Source organism: Lepisosteus oculatus, chromosome 9 (assembly GCF_040954835.1).
Source record: "Lepisosteus oculatus isolate fLepOcu1 chromosome 9, fLepOcu1.hap2, whole genome shotgun sequence".
Taxonomy (NCBI): domain Eukaryota; kingdom Metazoa; phylum Chordata; class Actinopteri; order Semionotiformes; family Lepisosteidae; genus Lepisosteus; species Lepisosteus oculatus.
The window spans coordinates 43,826,972-43,851,960 of record NC_090704.1 but is presented as its reverse complement, the minus strand read 5'-3'; the positions used below and the strand labels follow the sequence as shown (position 1 = coordinate 43,851,960).

General features: G+C 40.4%; 1 protein-coding gene across 4 annotated transcripts in view; it reads left to right on the top strand.

The window, feature by feature from the left end:
• LOC102695864 (myosin-10) overlaps positions 1-24,989 on the top strand; it is a 76,938-nt gene that overhangs the window by 33,302 nt on the left and 18,647 nt on the right. The window contains exons 4-17 of one of the 4 annotated variants that reach the window (XM_069194581.1): positions 2,183-2,210; positions 4,176-4,278; positions 5,424-5,453; positions 6,777-6,794; positions 11,044-11,136; positions 12,115-12,178; positions 12,874-12,972; positions 13,836-13,979; positions 14,324-14,419; positions 16,074-16,192; positions 16,820-16,972; positions 18,436-18,609; positions 18,808-18,981; positions 19,924-20,038. In XM_069194581.1, coding sequence (XP_069050682.1) covers positions 2,183-2,210; positions 4,176-4,278; positions 5,424-5,453; positions 6,777-6,794; positions 11,044-11,136; positions 12,115-12,178; positions 12,874-12,972; positions 13,836-13,979; positions 14,324-14,419; positions 16,074-16,192; positions 16,820-16,972; positions 18,436-18,609; positions 18,808-18,981; positions 19,924-20,038 — 1,410 coding nt within the window. The remainder of the gene's footprint in view (positions 1-2,182; positions 2,211-4,175; positions 4,279-5,423; positions 5,454-6,776; positions 6,795-11,043; positions 11,137-12,114; positions 12,179-12,873; positions 12,973-13,835; positions 13,980-14,323; positions 14,420-16,073; positions 16,193-16,819; positions 16,973-18,435; positions 18,610-18,807; positions 18,982-19,923; positions 20,039-24,989) is intronic. The other 3 variants (XM_069194583.1, XM_069194582.1, XM_069194584.1) reach the window with 3 other exon arrangements.

The window sequence follows — 24,989 nt, the reverse complement described above, 5'->3', positions numbered from 1 at the left end:
ACTGCTGAGCTGTGAAATTACAGGGGCAGAGGGACTTGGTGGCTGATGCAGAAAGAGACTTAAGCAAGGAGTCATGCTAAGCCATTTTGGGGATGGGTGTTAAGCTGTTTGGAAATGCTGTTGTTGCATCTTTCATTGTAAAGACAAATCGTAACAGCTGAGTATAGGAGATCTTCACAGGGCGTGTATTTTTTTAAGAGCTTTGCTGACTGAATGCCTAGAATATAATCTGACTTGGAAAACAGACTGCCACTCAGCCAAATTTAATTTTAGAAATGAACAGTATTATTTAAGCGAAGCTTTTGCAGAAGGAAATGCTTCATAGTAAAATAACTTAGTGTTTTGTTAAACATTGCCTCTGGTTTTGGAATAACCTGAGCTCAGTTTAGATAAGTGGTTATGGTTTAGATGTGCAGTTCGTTGTGTGTAGTACTGGTAAATATCCCTTCAGCATTCCCACTGGAAAGGTCAGGACTGGCCCACACGGACTGGTGCTGTCCACGCCTTCACCACTAGAAGCTCAATGGCCTCGTTATAGGAGGTGTTTGCTCACAAAGCCTGAATTTCCTGAAACTGTTAATAATTCACTCTCAGTACAGCATGGCTCTGTATATAGATATTGTCAAAAGCTATGTTATTAAAAATTCCTTGTTGTTGAAAGATTGACGGGAGCTTAGGGACACATTTTACAATGCATTGAACATGAATTGAAGAGCCCGAGTTTTCTTAAACCTTGCATTTACTGTATGTACAACAGATTCCCCAGGATCACTGAATACTTGTGTATAAGTTGCTCAGTATGTTTGCTGTACTATTGTGAAAGACGGATCTCTGTTTGCAGGAGAAGTGTTTTGGTACAAGTCTGGCATTCTCTCTGTGGGTATGTGTGGCATGTATCTGAGAAGTGTCAGAGATTCTAAAGCTCTCAACTGACATTCCCTGGGGTCTGGGTGAGAGCAGTTTCCATGATGCAGGAGATGTTGAAGGTCAAGTAGTGTCTTTCACAGGTGTCTGATCTCTGCACATGGCCTTTGCTGGAAAGCAGTTTAATTCAGACCTCTTGTCTTCCTGATTTTACTTGCATATTGCCCTGCTTAAAAAGGTGGCTTTTGTACTGCCAGTAATTTGTATAGCAGCATGTATGGATCAGGCTTTTTTAATTGAGTACTTGAGTACTGTATATTTTTGCCATTTAAAATGCTACACTGCCTTGCAGTGGAGCCACTTCAGGCTGTAATACAAGCTAGCATTCTGATGTCTGTGTGGTGTGTGTCATCTTTGAAAAAGGAAGGAAGGCATTTGACCCTTACCTGCAGTCTAGGTGTCACACCTGCTGTCCCTGCAGAACCATTTAAGACTGGCAAGTTATTCTGAAATGTAACACCTGTGTCATTCTATTTGACTTTATTTCTAAATGAGAATGCAATTTTTACAATTTTATTTTTTGCCCAGAGCATAGCAGCTGAAGTTTGATTGAGCTGTGCAGAAGGGTCTGTGTTGTCTTCTTTAGAGACCGTGTTGCTCCGTGTTTCACCAAACTCCCTATTTCTGACTAAGGACAATTTCTCAACAGTTTTGCTCCCCTATTTCAGACCAATGGGGAGAAAAATAAACTGACAAAGCCTCTCGGCTCTAGTGTGTTGATGCTTGTATTTCTGAAACACGATTGCTTCTGTTTGTGAAAGCAGGTTAGGGTTCAGAAGAGCTGTTTTTTTTTACAAAAATCAAAACTAAGCCCTTCTCCCACCTGAGCTTGCTTTGAATTTTGGTTTTCAGGCTTTTAAAGTTGTATTGTATTCCCATTTGTAACTACAGAAGGATTACTGTATTTCACATTCAGTAAAGTGATGGCTTTTGAAGTCAATGAAGTAGGATTTTCTAAAATGCTTAGTGGGCTCTCCAGGACCAGAGGCAAAAGTGCAAAAGAAGGTCATAACTGGGTGCATGCAAGTTTTTGTTCGTAGTAAGACAGTGTATGAGTGCAAGAAATCTTGCTATGAGCTCAGAGGTTTGCACAAGTTTAAGACTGCAGTGTGGAGTAGTTTTTCAGAATTTCCATTTTTCACCAAAGCTGCATAAAAAGATGTAAAGCTGTCAAAGCCAATGGCAGCTTCCTTCGAGGTTATAAATGCAGTGAGTCAATGTAAATGCTTACAGTGCTTTTTTTCCCTGTTTTTTGCAGATCGTGAGGACCAATCAATTCTTTGCACGTGAGTAAACTCTTGGTCACGATCAATTGCTGGCCAATTTGCATGTCAGTCCATAATGATGTACTCTTACCTTTTCTATAAAATACTTCTAATAAAGTGTCCCCTCCCCCCTCCCCAATTAAATTCGCCAGTGATTTTATTTTCCTGCCAAAAGGCAAAGTGGCATTCCTTAAAAGGAGGCTTATCCAAACTGGCTTCAGATGTGAATGCCTGACGCGCTTAAGCTGAAATAACAGGAGCTACAAATACCAGGCATTTTTGTACACAGTCTGGGTTACTCCTATCTGCTAAAATTAAGACAAGGAATGGTGGGAAAGAGAATGTCAACCTGGTATTTTGATGCCAGTCCATTCGACAGTGCCCGAAGATAAGGTGACTTGGGAATGGGCTGCCTTGGTAAAGATGGCACGTTGCTAATACATTTCTCAAGCCGTTCATCACTGCTCCCCAGATTTGGTGCCAAACTGGCCTCGCTTTCACTCCACGCTTGATGCTGACTAAAAATAGTCCACTGCGAAATACAAAAGGGTACACTTCGACATCCAGCACTTGCAAAAATGGGCTCATGTTGACTTCTATAAAACCACCTCCTTGCGTGTTTACACTGCAGGACCTCCCCCCCACAAGTTATAAAAGTTCAGAAGAATGAAGTTGTAGGGGGACAGTAAAACTAAAACTCCTAAAACTAACCTGAGTTGTGCTTGTCCACCTACCAGTATTTATAATCTGCAGCCTGTTGTGCTGAGGTGTAGAGAATGGTGGGCTTGTCTGAAGACAACAGACCTGTGAAATCTCACGTGTGTCAGTTAAAAGGTGGATGGGACAGCAGTTGACGTATTTGTGATTACTTCCTGTGTCTGGAGCAATATTTGCACATTAACATGATCACTTGTACTCTTGCTGGATTTGTACACGTTTTCTCATGTGTGCAGTCTTTTCTAAGGTGTCAATACGTGATTAACCGCAGATTTGTTTTCTAATAACCTTTCCTTACTACTCTTGATATCTTGAAAAGTTTGAGAACAGTCCAGAAAAAACAATGTTTTACAATGTTTCATACATGCAAACAGTGTTAAGAACTAAATATATTTGTAGTGTACAGTGGTGCTAGAAAGCTTGTGAACCCGTTAGAATTTTCTGAATTTCTGTATAAATATGACCTAAAATGTGATCAGATCTTCATCTATAAAAAATAATTCTAGTGTGGTCAGCCCTGTACCATTTTTTCTTCTCACAGTGCTGGAAGGCCACAGGTGTACAGTATGTTTTGAAAGAACCTGTGGTGATTTTGTTTTCTAAATTTTCAATTTTGCATTTCCTGGTATAAATGTACAGTACATGCATGCTACATGTTGGTTGAGCTCTGAGAAATTTAGAGCTGTGTGTCGATTCCATAGATAAGGAGTAGTAGCTGCCAAACCACAGCCTTGGAACAGGCACAGCACTGCAAGTCTTAGAAGCTTTATTACTGGTCTCAGTGAGTCAATATTGTTGATTAAGTGTGTTTTATTCGCAGGCTTGGTCATACATGGTAATGTAATCATGCAGTGATATTTGCAGACATCACAGTGGAGTACACTGCCGCTGTTTCTGTATGTAAAGCCCAAGTCATTGTGGTTTCAGGTCATCCAAGTCTGAAGTCAAGGTTCCATTTTTGGAATGTAATGTCATAAGGGGTACAAAGAGAGAAAAAGACAGGATGGACGGGCTGTCCATTCAGCCCGTTTGGTAGTACTGTATGCAGTTAAATGGTCCAGGAACCTCATCCAGCCATTTCTTGAAAGAAGCCAAAGTATCCTCTTAAGCCACGTGGCTGGGTGTTTTGTTCCACACTCCCACAACCCTTTTGCGTAAAGAAATTCCTCCTGTTTTGTTTTTATTTCTTTCAAATGCGTAGTGTCCGCTTGTGCCCTCCGATCTTACGGGCTCCTTTCCGTAAATGTCTTGTCTTCTCTTGCGGTGCAGAGGTGAATCGGGTGCCGGTAAGACGGAGAACACCAAAAAAGTTATTCAGTACCTGGCGCATGTAGCGTCTTCCCACAAAGGACGAAAGGACCACAACATTCCTGTGAGTTATCTCAACCTCTCCGTTGCCGAGCACTGTGGGCCTTGACTTTGTTTCTACACTATTTTTGTGAATTGCTGTTGCAGCGCCGTTTCAAATCATTTGCTTATTAAAGCGATTGATTAAGTGAACTGCTGAGAACTCACTATAGGCTTAAGCCACTCACCCATCGCATCTCAAGGTCTCCCATGATACAGTAAAGAAGCAACATGGGGGATTTTACACACTGATAACCTTGAAAATTAATTCTAATGTAGTTTAGATTGTTTTCAAAATGCTAAGCTTCTGTTTAAATAAAGCTTTGCAGCATTTCATGGAATTGGGTTTTCGCAAAGATATCTCATCACAGTGTGACCAAGGTACACCAGGTTACTGCGGATTTGTGCATTAACTTCTATGATGGCCACAGACTTCTTATTGTAAAGCAAAACCATCTGTTAAATGTTTCTTTGGACTTAATGGGAATATTTTTGTGCTTTATTGTGCTTGTACTAGGGAAAACTACAGCAACCTAGTACTGACCGATTGTGAACCATCTCTTAAATTTAAACTTAACACACGTTAAAGCTTGGACATTGTAATGAACCTGGTAGCCTCAGGTTAGAATATTGGTTTTGGAAAGAATAGGGTGAAATTAATTCCTCCTATTTTACAATTTACAAAAAGACAGATCATTGCCTGACAAAAGTATCCCTAAAGCAAGTGCTAAAATCCTAGAATTAATAAGGTAATTAGTTTCAGGGGAAAAAGGGAAACCTCTTTTTATGGGATCTTTTTAAATGATAATTCCACTCGTTAAAATATACTGTAGCTAGTGATGTAACTTCTTATGCTTTGATCTTTGTAGAGAAAGTTATATGTGTGCAGGGAACCTGATGTTCTACATTTGAAAGAAAAACAGTTTTTCCTCCAGATATGTCAAAACGTCTCAACTTAATAATAGCCATGGATTGACATGTAACATACAGCTTTACATAACTGTTCTTTTTAAGAAGTTAATGCAGTTTAGTTTCATCGAGCAAAGTTGTTCCAATTCCATGAACTGAGATGCTTATCCCAGAGCATGCTGCACAAACCCAAGCAGGGAGGTATGGCTTGCAGTGTGAAACAACTTCTAACATCTGCATTTGTTTATTTGCAACAAACAGCCTGAATCGCCTAAACCAGTGAAACTCCAGGCAAGTGTTTATGCTTTTTTTTATAATGATCCTTATATGATAAAATGCATGTTGATTTAACTACCTGCTAAGCAGTGCCACAGGGTCAATACAGGGTATTTGTTTGTAAAGGATAAAGTTTATTTTAAACTTCAGTTTGTATTTTACAATGCATCTAATGGTGCAAAATGTTTTTTTTTAACTAGTCTTATTTCAAATGTATAGTAACAAGCAAACAAATATTAGAATTGACCCTAAACTGCTGATGATTTCTTTAGCCACAGTAAGTGCCATGGCAGTACATTTTTTTTCAGTGTATGCCTTTTTTAATTTCAAGCAGTGCCGTTTTTTAAACATCATGGATTGACCATTGCATATGCGTGTCTATTTTCTTAGTATTTCGCCTGGCATGCTGTTGTGCTGTTCTGTTATCCTGTGTGTCAGTGTTACTGCTGTAACATTGAATTCACATGGTATCTTTTTGGCAACGAGATGTTTAAAGTTTCAGATTTTGTTCAAGTAAACTAGTTGATAAATGTTTTGTTAAAATTCTGTAAGCTGCTACTAGTTTGAATAACGTTTTTCTATTCAGGATAAGATTTTTTTCCCCCAGAGGAACATTATCAGTAGTCTTCCCATTATCCATCACAGTGTCCTCTTAAATGCTGAAATTTTAATTTCCTGCATTTGCCTGGGTGCTCTGGAAGTTTTTAAGGATGGAGAAACACCTTGATGTTTTTATATTGGGATTAAAACCAAGCAGCTTCTGATATGCAAAGGTGTCATTTTGCAGCAAACAGTTGCCAGAATAAGGCAGTTAAGCTTGTGGAGCAAAAAAAAAAAAAGGAAAAGATTGAAATCATTAAAATGCTGAGTGACAGACAAGCTGCTTGGCTTCACTGATTCTCCTTTCCATTCAACACTTCAAATTTCTTAACAGTTAAAGGTCTGCCAGTCATTATTCGATAATGTTACCGAACATCAGAATTGCTCTTGAAGATCTTGGGGCAAAAGCTGTTCTGGACGAATTACTTTTGAAGATCTTGTGGGGAAAAAGCTGTTCTGGACAATGTTCATACCAGTCCAGCATCTCTGGTTTCGACCTGATGACCTAGGACACTGGTTTCTTGCAAAATGACTCAATTTGCAAATCCCAAACTGTGCGCACACAAGTGTGATGTACTGTGCAGTAGCACAATCCTTTTATTTTCTAGAACTTGTTGTGACTTGTTTTTGTTCTTCACTGTTAAACTAGAAAATGTCTTATTAGTGTCTTGTAGTCACCATGAACATTAACACGTTTTTGTTTTCGTTGTAACGTTTGAATCTACCCATTGACTACAGAGTGGATCCCTGTTGTATGTGAGTAGCATGTAGTCCCTCCCTTCTGTTACACTTAATCAGAAGCTCAATCACAGCGGGAAGAAGAAAGGGGGTGCTATTGTCTTTGCATCTGTCCCTCTGTGACCATCTGAAGGGAACAGTAGCAGCTCCTGATGCTTGTGTCCTAACACCTTTTTATGATACCAGCTGGGTCACATTCACTGCATGGTTTCACCAGTCACCTAATTCATAAGGGCTCTGCTTTTTCCAAAGAAAATTGGAAATGTTAACATGTGGTTGAATTTGGCGCCGTGGCATAAAAAATTAAGCTGTATATGTGAAATGTTGCATTTTAAATCTTTCATCATACCCATCTCTGATGGTTTCTGGACTTGTTTTGTTTGGCCTAGGTAGCGTGGTGTTTAAAATGTCTTTTCCACGTGCCGCGCAGCAGAATCAAACAAAACTGAGCCTCGCAAGAGGCTCAGCGGGTACCGCTTTGATCACGGGTTCAAGCATGGGTCAGGTCACAACCCATCTGTGATGGGGCTGGCCAGGGCCCGCTCAGCCCCAAGAGCTGTTCCTGCAGCCTCCAGGTGTTAATGGGCCTCTGCTCAGATGTGGGGCTGTTGCCTGTGACAGTGCGATTGGTCAGAAGGTGGCCTGCTCTGAAGAGTCACCTACACCTAGTTCTCCTCATGTGCGGCTGAAGGGTTTGTAGCTGTGGGTGTGTCAAGAACACAGTTGGCTTTTACAACGTGGGGCGATCCGATAAAAACAAAATTAAACTTAATCATTTTCCTTACCGATGTGTGAAATACTGTACCAGGTCCTGTCTGCCAAAGCATGCTGCATGTGTCTGTCTTGAGATCTCTTCTGCATCCAATTTAAGTTCCTTGTGAACTTGTTCAGGAAAAATGCAGGGAGGGGTTTTGACATCACAGATGTCAAATACTTGGAAGTGTGATGTGTACTGACCAGGGAGGCCAGAATGACTGGCGTATGAAAGGGAGGTGTAAGTGATTTGAACCAGGTATTTTTAACTCACTGCAGTACTTGTCTTTTCACTGATTAGACTTGAAAGGCCAGGATGCAGACACTTCCTGTAGCAATGAATGATGAATGAATGTAGCCTGCGTATTGCCCAAGGGTCAGATCACTCCGCTCAGACAAGAATACTGTATGTGCAACCCTGCAGATTAAAAACGTACACTTGTCTATTTATTGAATAGAGTTGGAGAAGTTAAGAAACGTTCAAAACTGTTCAAGCACACCAAAAAGAAACTACCTCATCTCTGGCAAGACTTTGGTTTTGTTGGTTAAGTGTTATTCCATTTGTGCTCTAGGGTCTTTTTTATGCTTTCTTGGAAATGTCTTCAATTCTCTCAAGAGACTAGATTTATTTATTTTTAAAATAAATGCATGATTAGTGCCTGCCTGTTTCGTCTGGAAGGATTAGTAACGCGTATTAAACTATTCTCCTGAGTGTCTCCAGAATTTGGCGGAATGGGATGTGAAAACAGCACTTGACGACTATACTTACGCAGTGGTATATATGCTCTCTGTAGGATATATACTGCAGAACAGTGGAAATTCATTCATTCAGCCCTGGATCTAAAACAATTAATTTTGATTGCCTTAAATTTTGTTGAGGGAGTAGGGTATTTAAACCGAAAAGGTACTGCTCCTTTGTGTTCAAATTTCGTTCTAGCACTTTGGAGTTTCCACGATGTGGTCATCTGAAATGTCCTTAATAAACACTTTTTGCTTACTTGGAAGCCTAAAGTGCTTTGAAAAAGCGTTTAATTGTTGAAATGTTTTCTCCATGTGAGATAGTTTCCGACCCCCCCCCCCAAACTTAAAACCAGTACTATCAGTATTACCAGTTTATTTCCCTGGTGATAGTGTGCCTCTCCAGTATTAAAGCTTCTCTGTGATTTAAACTTTCAGGTTGGAATGCCAGGGGGTGGAGGAGTTCACTCTTAAATGTGGCCTTCAGATATTTTGTTGCTATTGCATCTTAATTAGTTTCTACAGTGGATGCAATTTCTCAGTGTCTGAACTGTAATACACTCGGCAGGCAATCATTGTCGGGGTTTCTCTGCCCACAGCAGGCCCCTGCTGCTGTTGGGGTTTTGTCTTGTTTTGCTGTAATAGCCGTTAAGTGTTTGATATTAGTAGCGACGCCGGTGGGCAGGAGGCCCTCTTCAGCATAGATCCAGACAGACAGGGTAGAGCAGTCTGCATTAAACTGTGATCTGGTCTGCTAGGTTTTTAGCAGTAGCTGCTAATGTAGAAGATGAATCCCATGCTTGGGTTCTGTAGAATGTTTTTTTTTTAAGCTCTGTGGTCTGTGTTTAGAGAGGGTATATTGGTGTTACAGTCTGTGCTCCATCATAGTATTTGTTTATTACACTTAAGTATTTGTTAAATATAACTTTCAGACGTTTTAGAATTTGCGATGTATGGCAACACAAAAGGAAATTAATGGGACTGCGTAGGATGAGGAGAGGAATCTGAACCCTTTCCTATTCCTGCTTCCCTCATCCTGATAAAACCCACAGTACTGGAGAGATTTAGAACACCACCTGTCCAAACATTCACACAGGTCATCTTCTGTTTGAGCCCCAGCAAATATACTTGCCCTTATTCACTACACGTGAGAATCCTTCCTCTTGGGACCTTTTATTCACACAGCCTCTCACCATTTTTGTTCATTCAGCATCCCAGTTGAGGTAGCGCTCTGCCCTTTGGTGAAATCGCAGCCTGCGGCAATTTTTATTTTATTTGTAACTTTTGGAATTTGTCTTCGAAAGTTCATTTCTTGATGAGCAAAAAAAAAAGTATAGAAGCAATTTACATATTTAAACCTTAAGGCTGCATGGCCCATATCGATATAAATATGGATATCAATATGGAACTGTATGTTTATCAGCTGTGGGGTGTGACAGGCTGATGTTTTTTTTTTTAATGCCCTTTCAGTAAATTTTGGGAAAGAGCTAACACTTGGAATGAAAGTGTTAGTACTGTATATAACACTAAGTACAGAAATCTCAGACCAGATGGTTTTTAATATGCCGTTAGTTCTGCTGGGTTACATGAGCTGAACGATGTGTCTCGCTGCCAGAGCACTGTACGTCGGGGTACGTAAACAGGCAGTGCTGTTCGGGCAGTGCCAGTGGTTTCAGTTTTATATATGCCTTACCAGATGTTTGGTCTCTAAAGTGGTGTTAAGGACAGAGAAGAGGCTGGATCAATTGGTCTTTATTGTTCTCGGGACTACAGTTGATGGCTTCCTCAATTCTCCTCTTACCTCTCCAGCAATTCCAAAATTGAAGTGCGCGTTTGCTGTTGAATATATTTTCACTGTAAAGCACCTGGAATGCATCTTGGACTCCAAAGCTAAAAAGCCCTTAACTGCGCGTTAACGGTGGCAGGTCCTGGTACAGTGAATGGGGCTGCAGGAGGCCAAAAGCAAGACAAGATCCGCTGAAGTGGGGTCACTCCAGGATGGCAGCGTTTAAAAAAAAAAAAAAAGAAAAACACTCACGCGTGTCGTGCCATCCCATCTCCCGTGTATCTTAACGGAAGATATCACAGCATTTTATGTATTTGGAAAAAGCAGATTCCTTGCCAGCTCAGCAGATTTAAAAAAAAACAACAAAATCACTCACATCCCTGTTTAAAAAAAAAAAAAAAAAAATTGGTTAATTACTCTACTCCACCTCCCTTCCCTCCATTTTTGTTCAGGTTTTGAACAGGACAAAGGTGTTTCACCCAAACAAGCAAATCACCACATATACAGGCTCCTAGGGCAAATATTCAAAGATGACCCCCTGGGAGGGTAAAATCTGTTTCGGCACATTTGGCTATTCTGGGTGATATCAAAAATGGAGAAAATTTCGTACGTGGTGCAGATCCACACAGTACCTGACAGAGCCTGTAAGCCCATTTCCAGTGCATGCCCTTATTGTCACATTGACCTTCCGCCCGTCTTTAACCTGTCAGTTACCTTCCTGGCCATTTCTCTTCCTTGGTCATGTTCTGGTGAAAGCCAGACTCTCCCGCCACGTCCCCCTCGTGGGTCCCCCATGCTCTCACAGGCCGTCTTGTTCTTTCGAGGTGAGGCTCAAGCAGTGGTTAAGAGGTGAAGGCGTCTGGGCTCACTGCAGTTCACTTTGTCCTCTCTGTTTTTCCCTCGGGGAGACCCTGAGCCCCTTCTGTAAGGCTGCTGGAGGGGGACACGCCTCACGGGCGCAGGCTGCTGTAACCTTCCTTGTTGTTTCAGGGTGAGCTGGAACGCCAGCTTCTGCAAGCCAACCCCATCCTTGAGTCCTTCGGCAACGCAAAGACGGTGAAAAATGACAACTCTTCACGTTTTGTAAGTCGATAGTCAGAGCACTGAGCCGTGGAAGTTGCTGTTGATATCGTTAAAAGCAAAGGAATGAGACGTAGAAGATATAAAAGCATCTATATTTGTTTGTTAGTATCCCTGCAGTGGGTAAAGGGAGCTATTAAATGTCAGATATGTGAAATGTAATCACACTGAGTAGCTCAGTTATTGCAGTGCACTTTATTGCCAGTAATTCAACTGGAAAACGGCAGGGTTGCGTCCCTAAACTGCTTCCGAGTTGGCCTAGAAACAGAAATGTGATGGAGTGTTCTGTGCTGTTAATTTGCTAAGTGAATCGCCAACCTGTTGTGCCTCGTGCTGAGTGAAGGAAATCTCAAGGTTTGAGCATTTGATAAGCTCCTCAATCCTCGTTTATCAAACTGTTCTGATAAAATGTCATCTCTTATTTTCGATATACCAGTATTAAATGTACAGGGCTTACTAGAAAAAATAATCTTGATCTGTTGGCATAAATCGTTTTGTTTAGTATTACTGACTCTTTCAATGAATATCTATCAATTCAACACCTTGTTTCTAGTAGTAGGATGACTGTGGCTTCTCTTTTAAAAGTTATTTTCTATGCCATGATGATAACAATCGAAGCATCCCTCTTAAAGGGCATAGTTAGCCATTCTCCAAAAGCCAAAATTGCATTCTTAAAGCCAGTGGCGAATCAGGAATTCTATAACTAAAATTCCTTAAACTCCTTTGAGAATTCACTTTAAACTCAGAACTTAGTGATGCTTTCTTTGTATTGCATATACATAGGGCACATGGCAGATTAACATGATTGGCTTTATTAGAAACAGCTCTGATATCGTTCTCTGCTGTCCTCACATTTATAACAGTCCCATGAATATAATTGCTTCCACTTGGTCAGGTTTTTGAGGTGGCAAGTGTATATGGAAAGAAGAAAAATTCAACAATAGTGCATTTGTTCTTTTTTTGTCTCCTTTTTCTCTGCAGGGAAAGTTCATTAGGATCAACTTTGACGTCACTGGTTACATTGTGGGGGCCAATATCGAGACCTGTATCCTGCCAGCAGTTCTAGCACAGGATTGCTAAAAAACATAGGTTTGGCCAAAGATGGGATCTTAATTTTAGCACGGCCACAAACATGTTCTGAATGCAGCTTTAGCCCACTACTTATGTTTTTAGAAAGCTATTTTTTTCTCCTATCTATAGATCATGGCTATATCATGTTTTTAAAAATCAGTGCATTGTCATGTGCACATTATTGGAGAAATGTTTCAGGTTTGGATTATTCTTTCATTATGCTTGGGTTAGCTGCTCTTGCGAATCTGACAGCACACGATGTGCAGCTCACAGAGCATTCTGCAGCTAAACGTGTACCTTGCAACAAAAGTAATTCATTTTTAGGTAAATATTTTCCTGTCTAGACTGTATATCCAAGTTTAAATCTCATGAAAGTAGCTGTACTCTGTATTAAGGTCAATAACATTCAGCAACTATTTTTAAGGTCCTTAATTAACATTTATGTAAGGGGCACTAAAGTTTAGTTTTCCTCTGTAAAATATTTAAAAGCTCTGAAAATATGAAAACGAGACTTTAATAGTACTGTATAAAAATTCCTGTTTTAAAATGCAATGACTCAATTTACACCCAGTGGTCACCGCAGAGATTTTGAAGTCAGTCTTTTAACAACTGATGTGGGATATTTGCTTTGTTTATCAATGAAACTAGTCCTTGACACCCAGCATTCAGATCTGCTGGAGAAGTCGAGAGCCATTCGCCAAGCCAAAGATGAGAGAACGTTCCACATTTTCTATCAGCTGCTGGCCGGGGCCGGAGAGCACCTGAAGTGTGAGTGCCCTAGCCGCCTATGAAACGGAAACAGGGCTCCGTTGGGTCTGTTCCCTATGCCTGCTGAAATCCACCACTCCTTTTTCCTGGGGCTTGAAGTTGCTATTGCATCTGTTAGAAGCTGCAATATGTAGTTTTTTTTCTTTAGCTGCCACAGCTTTGTGTTCAGGCGCTGCCATTCCAGGTTGCTTTATCTTGTACGGCCCCTGTATGTCTTGGACACCTGTGATCAGTACTTTTTCTAATAGGTCCCTGTTTGTCGTACCTTTTAAACTGCTGCCCTGTAACATGAGTGTGCGGTTAGGGCAGCTCCTTATTTTTGTTTATACAGTGCATGTTGCTTAGTAATGAGTGTCACTTGTACGAATAATGAAAGGTCATGGTTTTAACGGATTTAAAATTAAATTGAATTAGTTCCAATTTATGAAAGGATGAAAGGATTTCCTACTGCTAGTTATCCTGATCTGGCAACAACTTTGAGCACGATGTCTGTTCCAGGCTGGATCCGGATTAAAACAGCGTGTGGAATTCTAACGGGAGTCGACTCCATAAAGCTTGCAGTGCAGTTAAAAGGGGCCGGAATTCCATTGCGCTGAAAAGCAAGCTTGTGTGTGGTATTTTAGTTCCTCTGTCAAGGAGAGAAAAATCATGCAGTGTTTTAATGCTTTGCGCAGTACACCGAGTGCTGATATATTCTTCAAATTCCAGTTGGATCATCATTTAAATTGATGCTCTCTGGTGTTCTCGGATCCCCATAACTAATTAGTTTGAGATGTACAGTCAATAAAATGTCCAAGCATAGTACAGTTGTGTTAATTTGAAGGCGTGAGGGTAGTTGTATAGCAATTCTTTCTTCTTTTCAGCTGACTTGCTGTTGGAAGGATTTAACAGCTATCGCTTCCTGTCCAACGGCAACATTCCCATCCCGGGGCAACAGGACAAGGACAACTTCCAGGAGACCATGGAAGCAATGCACATCATGAGCTTCTCCCATGAGGAGATCCTGTGTAAGTAAGGGCCCTGCAGCCTACGTAGCTGTGACTTGTGCACAGTTGCGCCGCAGAATTCAACCTGCAGGAGACCCGAAGACCCCTTGGAGACCCGAAGACCCCTTTCCAGAGCTGTTTAAAGCTTCATGTTCTCCCATTAAGTACTTACCTAATTGGTCATCGATCACTTACAAGCTAGATGGGCTGAAAGGCCAGTTCTCCTTTCTAACTTTATTAGTGCTGAAATACAAAATCGGACCAAAAGCTTCTAATTCACGTTGGTGTTGTTCTGGAAGGCTGACTCTTTTGTCTGAGCTATTTGTGACGGGCCATAATACTTTCTTGTCTCCTTGCTCTTGCAGCTATGCTCAAGGTGGTGTCCTCTGTGCTGCAGTTCGGTAACATTGTCTTCAAGAAGGAAAGAAACACGGATCAGGCCTCCATGCCAGAGAACACAGGTAGCTTTTTGCTGTCACTTTTCTCACTCAAACACCCTTCACATCTGTGTGTGGTATTTCATACCTGCACAGACACCTCTGCTAATCACTGCAGAGGACTTTTAGTGCACCTAATAAGCTTCAGGCTGTACCAAGTTTTCATTTTTCTATGGTTTTTGGGTGCTTCAAAAAATTCCAAAGGACTGTGTATTTTAAGTACTTCTTAAAGATGGAATAGAACTGCATCAAGCATATAGAAATTTATTCTGTTCAGGTGCAAAGATGATGTAGGAATAAAATGAAAAACCTTTACTCGGTGGGTATGTAATGAGAAAAATGAATATCTTTGATAAGTGTCTGTATAGTGGAATACAAAGGGTGTTTATAGCTTTGAATTGAATATATGCTGTACATAGTGAGGAATGCAGAAGAAGCATGTTCCATTGAAAATAGATCATTCAAAGAATTAGTTGTCACATTTTTCTGCTCAGGAAAGACTGCATTTACAGTTCTTGGCCGTCTCCAAATTGTCTGCATTTCAGGATGAACGTGTGTCAGAAGATCTCTGATTTATTCTCATCTGGTTTAGTTGTATGAGTAATGTGCACCTTTTAGGTCGCTATAAAATCGCACAGTTGAAATTGCTCAATTTGTTAAATAAGCTCTTCACTTGTCCTTTTTGATTACAGCTATTTAATAAGTGCATCAAGTGAAGGACAATTTTAAATTTTATACCTGATCTTTTGCTTGTGCCAGATGTTTGAACTAGCCTATCTGCAGTAATGTGGCTGAGAAGACGTTTCCTTGAATCAACTTTAAATTTTCCAGACTTCACACAACGACAATATTTCTTTAAACTTGGAGCAAATGGAATTTTTCTTTTCCCAAGTAGAGCATTTTAATTGCTTAGTGTTAGTCACACTGACTCCTATATATCAAGCCTGTTTACTCCAGGGTGCAATAAACAGGCTTTTTTAAAGAGCTGCACATACCAAAGATGTTACACATGTGGAAAAAGCCAATTGGTAATTCAAGTAAAAATTTGCAGAATGTTATACAAAATATAACCATAACTCGTCAGTGGTGGATGTTTACAGTATATATTTTGACAAAAAGGAAATTCATGTTTATTTTAAGCATTTAGCAGTTGTTAGAAAGCAGAGAGCTTTCCTTCAATTCCAGATATCCTGGGTCACCCAGGAGCAAAGTAGCATCCATAATAGGTATATTCTAGTGTGGCTAGTTTCCTTTTGATTTCCAGTTTGCTTTCTCTTGCACTAATGGTGACAGCTCAACTGCAGTTTTCCCTTGCATCTAATGTGCTCCTTTTCAAAGCCATTTCAATCAGGGTTTAGTCAGAGTCCCAGCACCAGAATACCCTTGTTAAAGCAGTTACTGATTTGTTAGTGAGATCTGGCTCCAGGTCACACAATATTATTCTCCATTTGGATTTAAGTACCGCTTTTGATATATATGCATAATAATTAATAAGCATAAATAATTTCTTGAAATTATTGTTTGAAATCCTGTTTGGCCACCAGGAGCCAGTTTATGTTGGTCATTTTGCAGACATTTGTAAGGGGTCCAGTACAGGTATAAATTATCAGCTTTAACTTGGTTCCTTCTTCTTCCTGTTCTTTGTGTCCACTGACAAACTAATTCTGCCCCCTGACAGCTGCCCAGAAGCTGTGCCACCTGCTGGGCATGAACGTGATGGAGTTCACACGCGCCATCCTGTCGCCCCGGATCAAGGTTGGCAGGGACTACGTACAGAAAGCACAGACCAAAGAACAGGTGGGTTCTCCTGTTTGAGGGCCGGGTGACGTGTTAAATGCATCTTGATGGTTGCTTGTACGAGCAATAAACCAAGTGTTCTGTGTTTTTTAGGTGTTAGTCATTTGCTTTACTTTGTGTATATGAAAGGGACAGGATGTAGATCTGCAGTACTGCATTAAACATGAACAAAAGGGTGTTGACCTAGCAGAGAAGGAAGTATGTTGCGCATCAGCACTTGTGCAGTGTCTTACCAAAGTGCTCTCCAGGTGCTGTAATTATATTCCTGCACCCTAAGGAACTTGTCATATACAGGGCAGGGCAGGGGTGTCTGATACAGCTGATACAGCTTTTTATACATTTCTTAATCAGAAAATAGTCAAATGTCCTCACTTTGCTCACAGGTTGAATATTGGAAAAGCATATTCAGTTTACATAGACTGTATTACCTTATGTATTATTATCTGCTAGTTTATTGCTTATTCACCAGTGGTGTATCTTCTAGGTTTATTGGACACTCATCTATGGAGGTACCAGATAATGTTTTGAATCAGACACGGGTGCTTGGTCTTTTGAACGGGGAGTGAGGGGTTCTGTAGGAGAGGTGTACGTCCTTACTCGGGCGTAAGAGTGTCTCTTCTCCTCCAGGCGGACTTCGCTGTGGAGGCCCTGGCCAAGGCGACGTACGAGCGCCTCTTCCGCTGGCTGGTTCACCGCATCAACAAGGCTCTGGACAGGACCAAACGCCAGGGGGCCTCCTTCATCGGCATCCTGGACATCGCCGGCTTCGAGATCTTCGAGGTAGCTTTGAGTTACACACCCGAACCCTTCATTGACCTCATGACAGAGTTCATTTGAGCTGTTCGGCTGTTCTCGGCTCTTAAACATGCAGCTGGTTGCTTCTGAACTCTTGCAGTTCACAAGACATGAAATATAAATAACATTTGAGTAGAAAAATACTTGCTGATGTTCCCATTGTAAGTAGTTGGTTTTGGCTGGGATGAAGCCAGCAGGTGTGTGAGCCCCCAGGAGCCCTGCAGGGAACTCCTGTCCTGTGTGATCAGAATATCCCCCCCTTCGCTTGTCCGTGTAGATGTTCTCTGTTAGCTATGTGGCTTCAGGAGCACACAGCACACAGGAGCTGTTCTGTTCAATTCTGGAAATGATAACCCCAGCCTAAGCGTCGGCCTTTAACGAAGTTGCCGATGATTAGAGAGAAGTGAATCTATAATTTGATCCCATTTAAAGGTTTCACTTGACCATGTTTTTGCCGCACATTGAGGTTTCTGATAATTAACTGTGGCTTTAGAAGAAGGGAGCTGGTTTGCCACCACAGGAAGAAACAGGGTTCACTGCGTTTAATTTAAAGGAGTGGCAGTGCTGCAGTGGGTTACTGATTTTTCTAATAAAATTAGATGGATTCCTTGTTTTGCTGGCCTAACTCAATACCTAAATGGCATTGCTCGATAACATGCTTGTAAGAATCAGGTGTGTAATCCATTTATGCACTTTTAAACTCCAACTAATGCTCATGCATTCAAATGGAAACAGTTATATGAAATTTCACGGGGTTTTTTGCATAAAAATTAAGATCTTTAAAAGTTATCCACAATTGTCTTTTAATTCAACTTTCTACATGTTATTCCTTACCAAGATTGTGTTTGTGCTAGTACTGGATTTGGCAAAAGGCTAATTAAAGTAGTAATTAAAAGAACAATCAAAATGGGAGGAGCTCAGGTTGCTTCAGAATTCTTGCGCAGTCGCAGCTGTTTTGTCACCTGCAGTGTAATATTTTGCGGTGATGTTTAAAAGTTGATAGCCAGAAAATAAAATTAAATCGCAGGCAATTTCCAGTAAACGCTGATGAAGTTTTTTGCTATTGTATGGTTATTACCAAAGTACACCCACAGCCAATGAGCAAAGACCTGCATTATATTCAAGGCACCTCTGCAGTGCTGTGATTTAAAGGTTTTTTTAGCTGAATGCATTTAGGATGACTTGACTAGCGCAATTTTGGCATTAAATGCATACAGACACTGCAGTGGAGTTATATCAGGGATGTGGTGGAGATGAGTGTACGGAAGGGTTTTCTTAAACTGATTTTTTGAGCAGTTGATGGCTGCTAGAAAACCTTTGTTTGTCCACTATTGCTTGGGATGGTGTCAGCCCTTTAGCTATGTCCTCCAGGACTTCCTGTTCACTGGTTTCTTTTTTAAAAATTTGCTTTAGCTTTGATCTGATGCATTTCACCCTCTCTCCTGTAGCTGAACTCCTTTGAGCAGCTGTGCATCAACTACACCAACGAGAAGCTGCAGCAGCTCTTCAACCACACCATGTTCATCCTGGAGCAGGAGGAGTACCAGCGCGAGGGCATCGAGTGGAACTTCATCGACTTCGGCCTGGACCTGCAGCCCTGCATCGACCTCATCGAGAGGCCGGTGAGCTCGCTCACTCTCTGTCCCAGGTTGCCTGTCTTTGCGATTGTGCCCTAAATTCAGTGTTGCTTTTCGGTACCGGGCTGACACTGGCAAAGACAAAATACTGAAGCAGGGAAAAAAATCAAGCTTTCTCGTTAAAAGGCAAAGTTCATCGGCAGTGACTCATTGCTGATGGGGCGGCCTCCCTGTGTTTGGCAGGCTAACCCGCCTGGTGTGTTGGCTCTGCTGGATGAGGAGTGCTGGTTCCCCAAGGCCACTGACAAGACCTTTGTGGAGAAGCTGGTCCAAGAGCAGGGCACTCATCCCAAATTCCAGAAGCCCAGACAACTGAAAGATAAAGCGGACTTCTGTATCATCCATTACGCTGGCAAGGTAGGACTGAACCACCCACACATGCAACTCCCTGCAAAGGAAGTGTTACTGCTGTTTATCAAGACGACGGGCCCTGTTTCCCAATTTTGTACTCGAAAGACGTGGCTGGCAGATACTCAAAAACGTGTTAGTGTTGTTTTCGAGAGATAAGGTCCGTGTGACTGGGTGGAAGGTTGACCTGAGAATGAGATTTGTCAGTATTCCGATACGAATGAGACCCCAGGCCCTTCCAAGAAAATCCCCTGTGTGCAGCAACTCAAAAGGAAATCTGTTTCATATCTTGTTTGAGTGTCAGAGCATAAGAAGCTAACGAGCTGTTGCGAAAAATATAATTTCTGTAACATTTACACTGACCCCCCCCCAATAGTGGTCCTGATCCTTCAGTATTATCACAGATTTACCCCCCCCCCCAGAATAAATAGTGCTGAAAATTGCCAGATGTCTGAATGGCCAATAATTCACCCAAACCTTGACTTTACACTTTGACCAGTGGTGTTTTCACTGTTTTTTGCAACACTGAATGAAACGGAGGCTCCTCAAAATATCAGTAGAATTTGCAAACTAGCTGACAAGCCTTTACTGTAATGTGTTGCCATTCGTGGGTTTAAGTCAACACCTATCTGATCCTACCAACCTTTGGATCAAAGTCTGTTATTAAACCTCGGTGATGGTCTGGATTGTGCTAGTCAAAAAAACGCCCGGGTCTTGGTTCTTTTTCGCCAGCGTTTGCTTGTTTCTATGCTTTGGAAGTGTGCAATATGATAGTGAGGTTGATGGTCTGTGTTTAATATGAGCCTAATTTTTTTTTTTTGAACAAGTTTTTTTTTTTGCACAGCTGATATTAAATCAGCCATCCAACCCACCAGGTGGCTGTTTCAGTTATGTGTGTATGTGTACCATTATCTCCTGGGTATTATGTGAGCCTTGTTGAACTCTGTCCAGGTGGACTACAAGGCAGATGAATGGCTGATGAAGAACATGGACCCTCTTAATGACAATGTGGCAACTCTTCTGCACCAGTCAACAGACAAGTTTGTCGCAGAACTGTGGAAGGATGGTAAGACATCTGTCTGGGCTGTCTACAGCTAATAATAGTTTTCCAAAGCAAGCATAAGCAGCAATCTTTTTTTTTCACCAAATATTTTTACAAAATAAAATTTATACTCTTTATAAGGACTTCCTAAGTTAATGTAAAGCTTCTTTTTTCCTGTGCTGGAGTACTTGTAAAGTCAAAATGTCATGTCAACTGATTTTAATGCAGCTAAAGAGAAATCTGGTGCAAAAGAAAGATGAAAGTCTGCCAAACTGCAGTTCAGAACAATGTTACAGTATGATCTAAAACATCTCCAAAATGCTGCAATGCCAGTCTTAAGGGTCCTCTCAGTGTAGCCTCCTCAGTCCCAAAAAATGGACAGAGGAACGTTTCCCAAAACACATTGAACTGGGAATGAGAACATTTACTTTCAGGTCCTTTCTTTGGTTGTTAAATGTGCAGAGGTCTTTCAGTTATAGGTCTGGGGTATGTAAATATATGAATAAAACTGGTAGCTAACTTAGGTGCACATTGTGCAGTTTGTCTTTCAAAATGTGTTCTCATGTTGTAATAAAAATAGCATTAATGACTTGAAGATCCAACTAAGAAAATTAGAGCATAATGCGGTTCCTCAGTGGTTAATTTAGTGTTGTGTTTTTGGCTGTACAAAAACAGCTCATGGACAGTTCAGTTACTCTACTTATTCTTTTTAAAATGTTCTGAAAATGCATGTATTGAGACTCAAAGGTGTCAATATCTAATCAAAATGGACTAATTCCTACTGTATGCCTTCTGTACACTGAGTTGAGATGTTTATTTATCCATTAATAGTGCACAGCATGATTAACTAGCACATGGGGGGTATTTTGCCTCACACACAGGAGATTCTCTCCAGCTGCTTAAGTAATTCCTCACTTTTCCACCAGATCCACTGTGCTGCACTATCCCATGATAGTGCAAGACTGACACTTTTTGTTGCCTGTATTACTAAAGGTTCGCATTCATGAAATGAGAACTAAGTTTGCACTTAAACATGGATGTAATAATAACTTGAATGTGCACATGGGTTTCATCTGAGAGGATCAAGCTGTAGCGTGTGGTAGCTGTTCTCGCCGTTCTGAATTCTGAATCAAATTCAGACATGAGCACTTCTGAATGCAGAAAATGGATTACTGATTTCTGGGATTGGCAGCGTGGTGTAGTGGAGATGTTTTGACGCATGGTCATTGTTCATTAGCGTTACACATTCTGCACTTTGGTTGAGTCAGCTTGGTTTTGTTTTGCATCAAATTTCCCCTTTTAAATGATTTAAAGACCCAAAATATCCCCTAATACATAAACCTTTTGGAGTTTTTTTAGGTTCTGTTTTTTTTTTCCTTTCCATGGAACATTCGGAACTGGAAATTCCTTACATTTTGTGAGCATTTAGCTCGTATTAAAACAGCAGATAAACATAGTAGCAAAAATGATTTAAATGATGTGGTGGTGGTTATCCAGTTCTGTTGGACGTTTGTTTTCTTGGAGACTTTAAAGCTGTAAAACGTTTGTAAAACAATTTGAAAATAGTCATGTTTGGAGAACATCTGTTTTCACCCAGTGCACAAGAATACTAGTGCTACTTTCCTCTTGAAACTCTGTGTATACCAACAGTAATTTAATAATGTTTCAATGTGCATGAAATTTTCTGCTCGTCTAAACTTGGATAATTTGTGATTTCCTTTCTAGTCACATGCAGTACTAACCAGAGTGTTTTTCTGTGTTTGCTCTATTGTTCCCTTTTTATTTTTCCCTATTTTGTTTTCCTCTCTCTCTCTGTTTCTCTGCTGTAGAGATTCAGAATATTCAAAGAGCCTCTTTCTATGACAATATTTCTAGTCTTCATGATCCTCCAGGTGAATGTATACGATGCTGTAGGTCTTTGCTTAGGACCGCATTGTGTACTTTCAGAAGCACTCATCGCTTCTAGCCTTGCATGAAATTAATGCATTACTACTAACAAAATAAATTAATGATACCTTTCAGCAATGCTGTTCATAAGCTATGATTTCAGCTTTGTTAGAATTTATTTGTAGCTTAAGTACTACCAGAGCCATTTGCACTGGTTACAAGATATTTTAGCAGTGATTTTTATGGACAACCTTATAGACCAAGTAATTCCATCCCAGAGGGGAAAAAAAACTCAATTAGAGGTTAGAGCTGTTTTGCTAGTTTCTAACATGATATCAGAAATGAAATTTCTTTCTTTTTGCTTTTGTTTAGCACAAAATAGTTTTAACTATTTACAGTTTTCAAGTTGGATTGTCGAGGTGGACAGGCAAATTGGAGAAGGCTTCTTGGTAGATGCCAGCCTTTGGTTTCAGTGGCTTGTTTTAATGTCAGAGGATGTTTATCGTGATGCAAGAGTTTTGTTATTATTCATGTGTGCAAGGAGGGGTTTTTAAAGGAGAATTGTTGGGCCTTGCTTGGCATATCCATTTAGCCTGAAAACAATATAAAGCTTGTTCTCTTGAAATCCAAATGAACTCTTCTCTAACTTCCATTTTTGTTCATCCAGACAACTTAAGAGGGGTTTTCCTAGAAGGGTGCAGATAGATTTTGATAGTGAATGCTCTAAAAGCACGTTTAAGAGAAATCCATTTGAATGGTGAAACAGTATCAGTAGGATAGCATCACGTGTCTTGGAAAAATTACAATTCAGGGTGTTGTGCAGATTTTGGAATTTGAATGAATTTAGGCTGGAATCAGGGAAAGGGTTGTTTTTATCCAAATGTTATGCCATCTTGCCTGATAACTTGATTAATGCTGGATAAAAAAACGTTTAGCAGAAATCTTAGCAGTTAATCAGTTAAGTCAACTTCATATAGGTTCCAGTATAAACTGAATGTACTTCTGCTACCTAATATACAGTATAGAGAATTCTTGTCCTTTATTAGCCTTATTAACTATTAGCTGCATTTTATTTTTCTGGGAATTGTATTAAATTCACATAGAACCTTTGCATATGGATCGTAGATCTTAAATTTACCAAAGGTCTGGCAATCAAGAGTGTGCAGAACTAAGATGTGTGAAAAGTAAGTGAAACAATTTTGGCAACTGGATTTTATTCCTCTAAAATACAGAGCGAGTAGCATGAAAGGGACATTTTGATGTATTTTTATAGTCTATTTCTACTTTTAGAACTTGTGATCATTTTTTAAAACTTTTTAATGCATCGCTGGAGTGCTAGTACTGCCTGTCCTAGTATTGAGCGAAAATGAAGCTGTTATTCTAAAACATTAGTTTTCAAAGTTAAAGTAAATGGGGTTCATCAGTTGGCTTTTATTTAAAGTATTGACCTTATTGCCCGGACAGTGAATTAAGTGCACAGTGATTCAAAAGACCTGGCCATGCTGGAAAGGTGCCTCTGGGATTTCTTTCTGACCTAGGAACACCTCGCACTGCAGGTTTCACGGATAGAAAAGCACAAGGTTGTTCACATGGGTACTGGTAGGGGTTCAGTTGTATGGTTTTTAGATGCATTCACAGGGAAGGAGGACACATTCGAGCTCCCTAGTCTTGCACAGACCAAAGGCTACGTTCACCCAGCCCGTCTGGAAGTCTGCCAGTTCACAATTGTATTGCGCATTTTCCAATATAGCTGTTTTATTAGTAGCTGAAGTTGCACTGTGTAAAACCTTCGAGACAGTATCACACAGTTCATATGCTTTTTGTAAAGAAAAAAAAACAGCAGCCTCATCAGTGATTTAATTTGCGAGGAAAAAAAAATGTCAGGCTGCATAAACATACGTTGCCGTAAGAGCAAAATGTTATTTACATGCAGATGACCCGCCACTTTTTAAAATTTACCATTGCAGTCTGCTTCCTTTGTCTCCGGCCTGGTCACACTTCTGAATCACTCCGTCTAAAAAATAATAAAAAAAAAACATTTAACTGTAGTAGCTCTGGATCATGTTGCCAATAGACTGTTCTTTTGTGCAGCTGTGAGTGAAAAGGAAAATATTGCTCAAATTATACCTTTTGGAATTTTAAATCTGCAATTTATGTTCCATGAAAAGATTTTCTTAGTAAAGACTATAAAACCATCATCAAAATAACATGGTACTTTCTCTGCAGATGAAACTGCTGTCAGTGTAAAGATTGCTGAAAGGAGTGATTTATAGTCAATGTAAAAGGCCTGCTTTATCAAACAATTAGCATAAACTCCCATCCCTCATTGACAGAACTGTCTGCCCCGCAAATACGAGCGAGGATGGCGAAACAGTCTTGCTTTTCTTCAGTCGCATCTTTATAATGTCCATTTTAAAGTTTTGTCTGGTTTCAAGTAACCATTTGGGTTGACTTCCAGTGATTGATTATTGTCAGAGATCTAATATAGTGTCAGAGTAAAAAAGGGGGGGTTTGCTTGTTGTAAAGTAGATGAAGTCTGGCTGTAGAAGAACTGACTGTGTTTATATTCCTTTTTTTGGTTGAAATTCTTCCCTGTCCCAGCACTCTGGCTCCTCCTCAATATAGAGAAAAAATAAACCTGTTGACTGCAGCATTCTAGCTTCTAAAGTCTGTGTTGTTGATATCAGTTGCCTGTGTAGGTAGTAGAAAGTTATCTTTTCTGGATTTAATTAACAAAGCCATGGCAAGACGTGCAAAAACATTAGGATCTGTTTTGGTGTAAAGTCGGGGGGGGCTGTTCTGCTGTAGCCCACTAAACATTTGTATTATCCTAACCCAGCAGAATAAGTCAGTTAAAATGCAGACAATATCCAGTATTCAAACATTCTTTTTGAGTTGTTTGGGTGTGGTTTGCTAAACAATACAAACTCTGTTCTTGCAGTATGGTATTTTCAGTACTATTAGTGCTTTGCTCTCTGTAAGTCCTCCTTTGACGAGTCTACATTTGTACCTTTTTCTTATGCTGATTAACCTAATTAAAAATGTTTTATGTAGTTTGTTCTATTGGTGTATGAAACCTTTTTGTGCT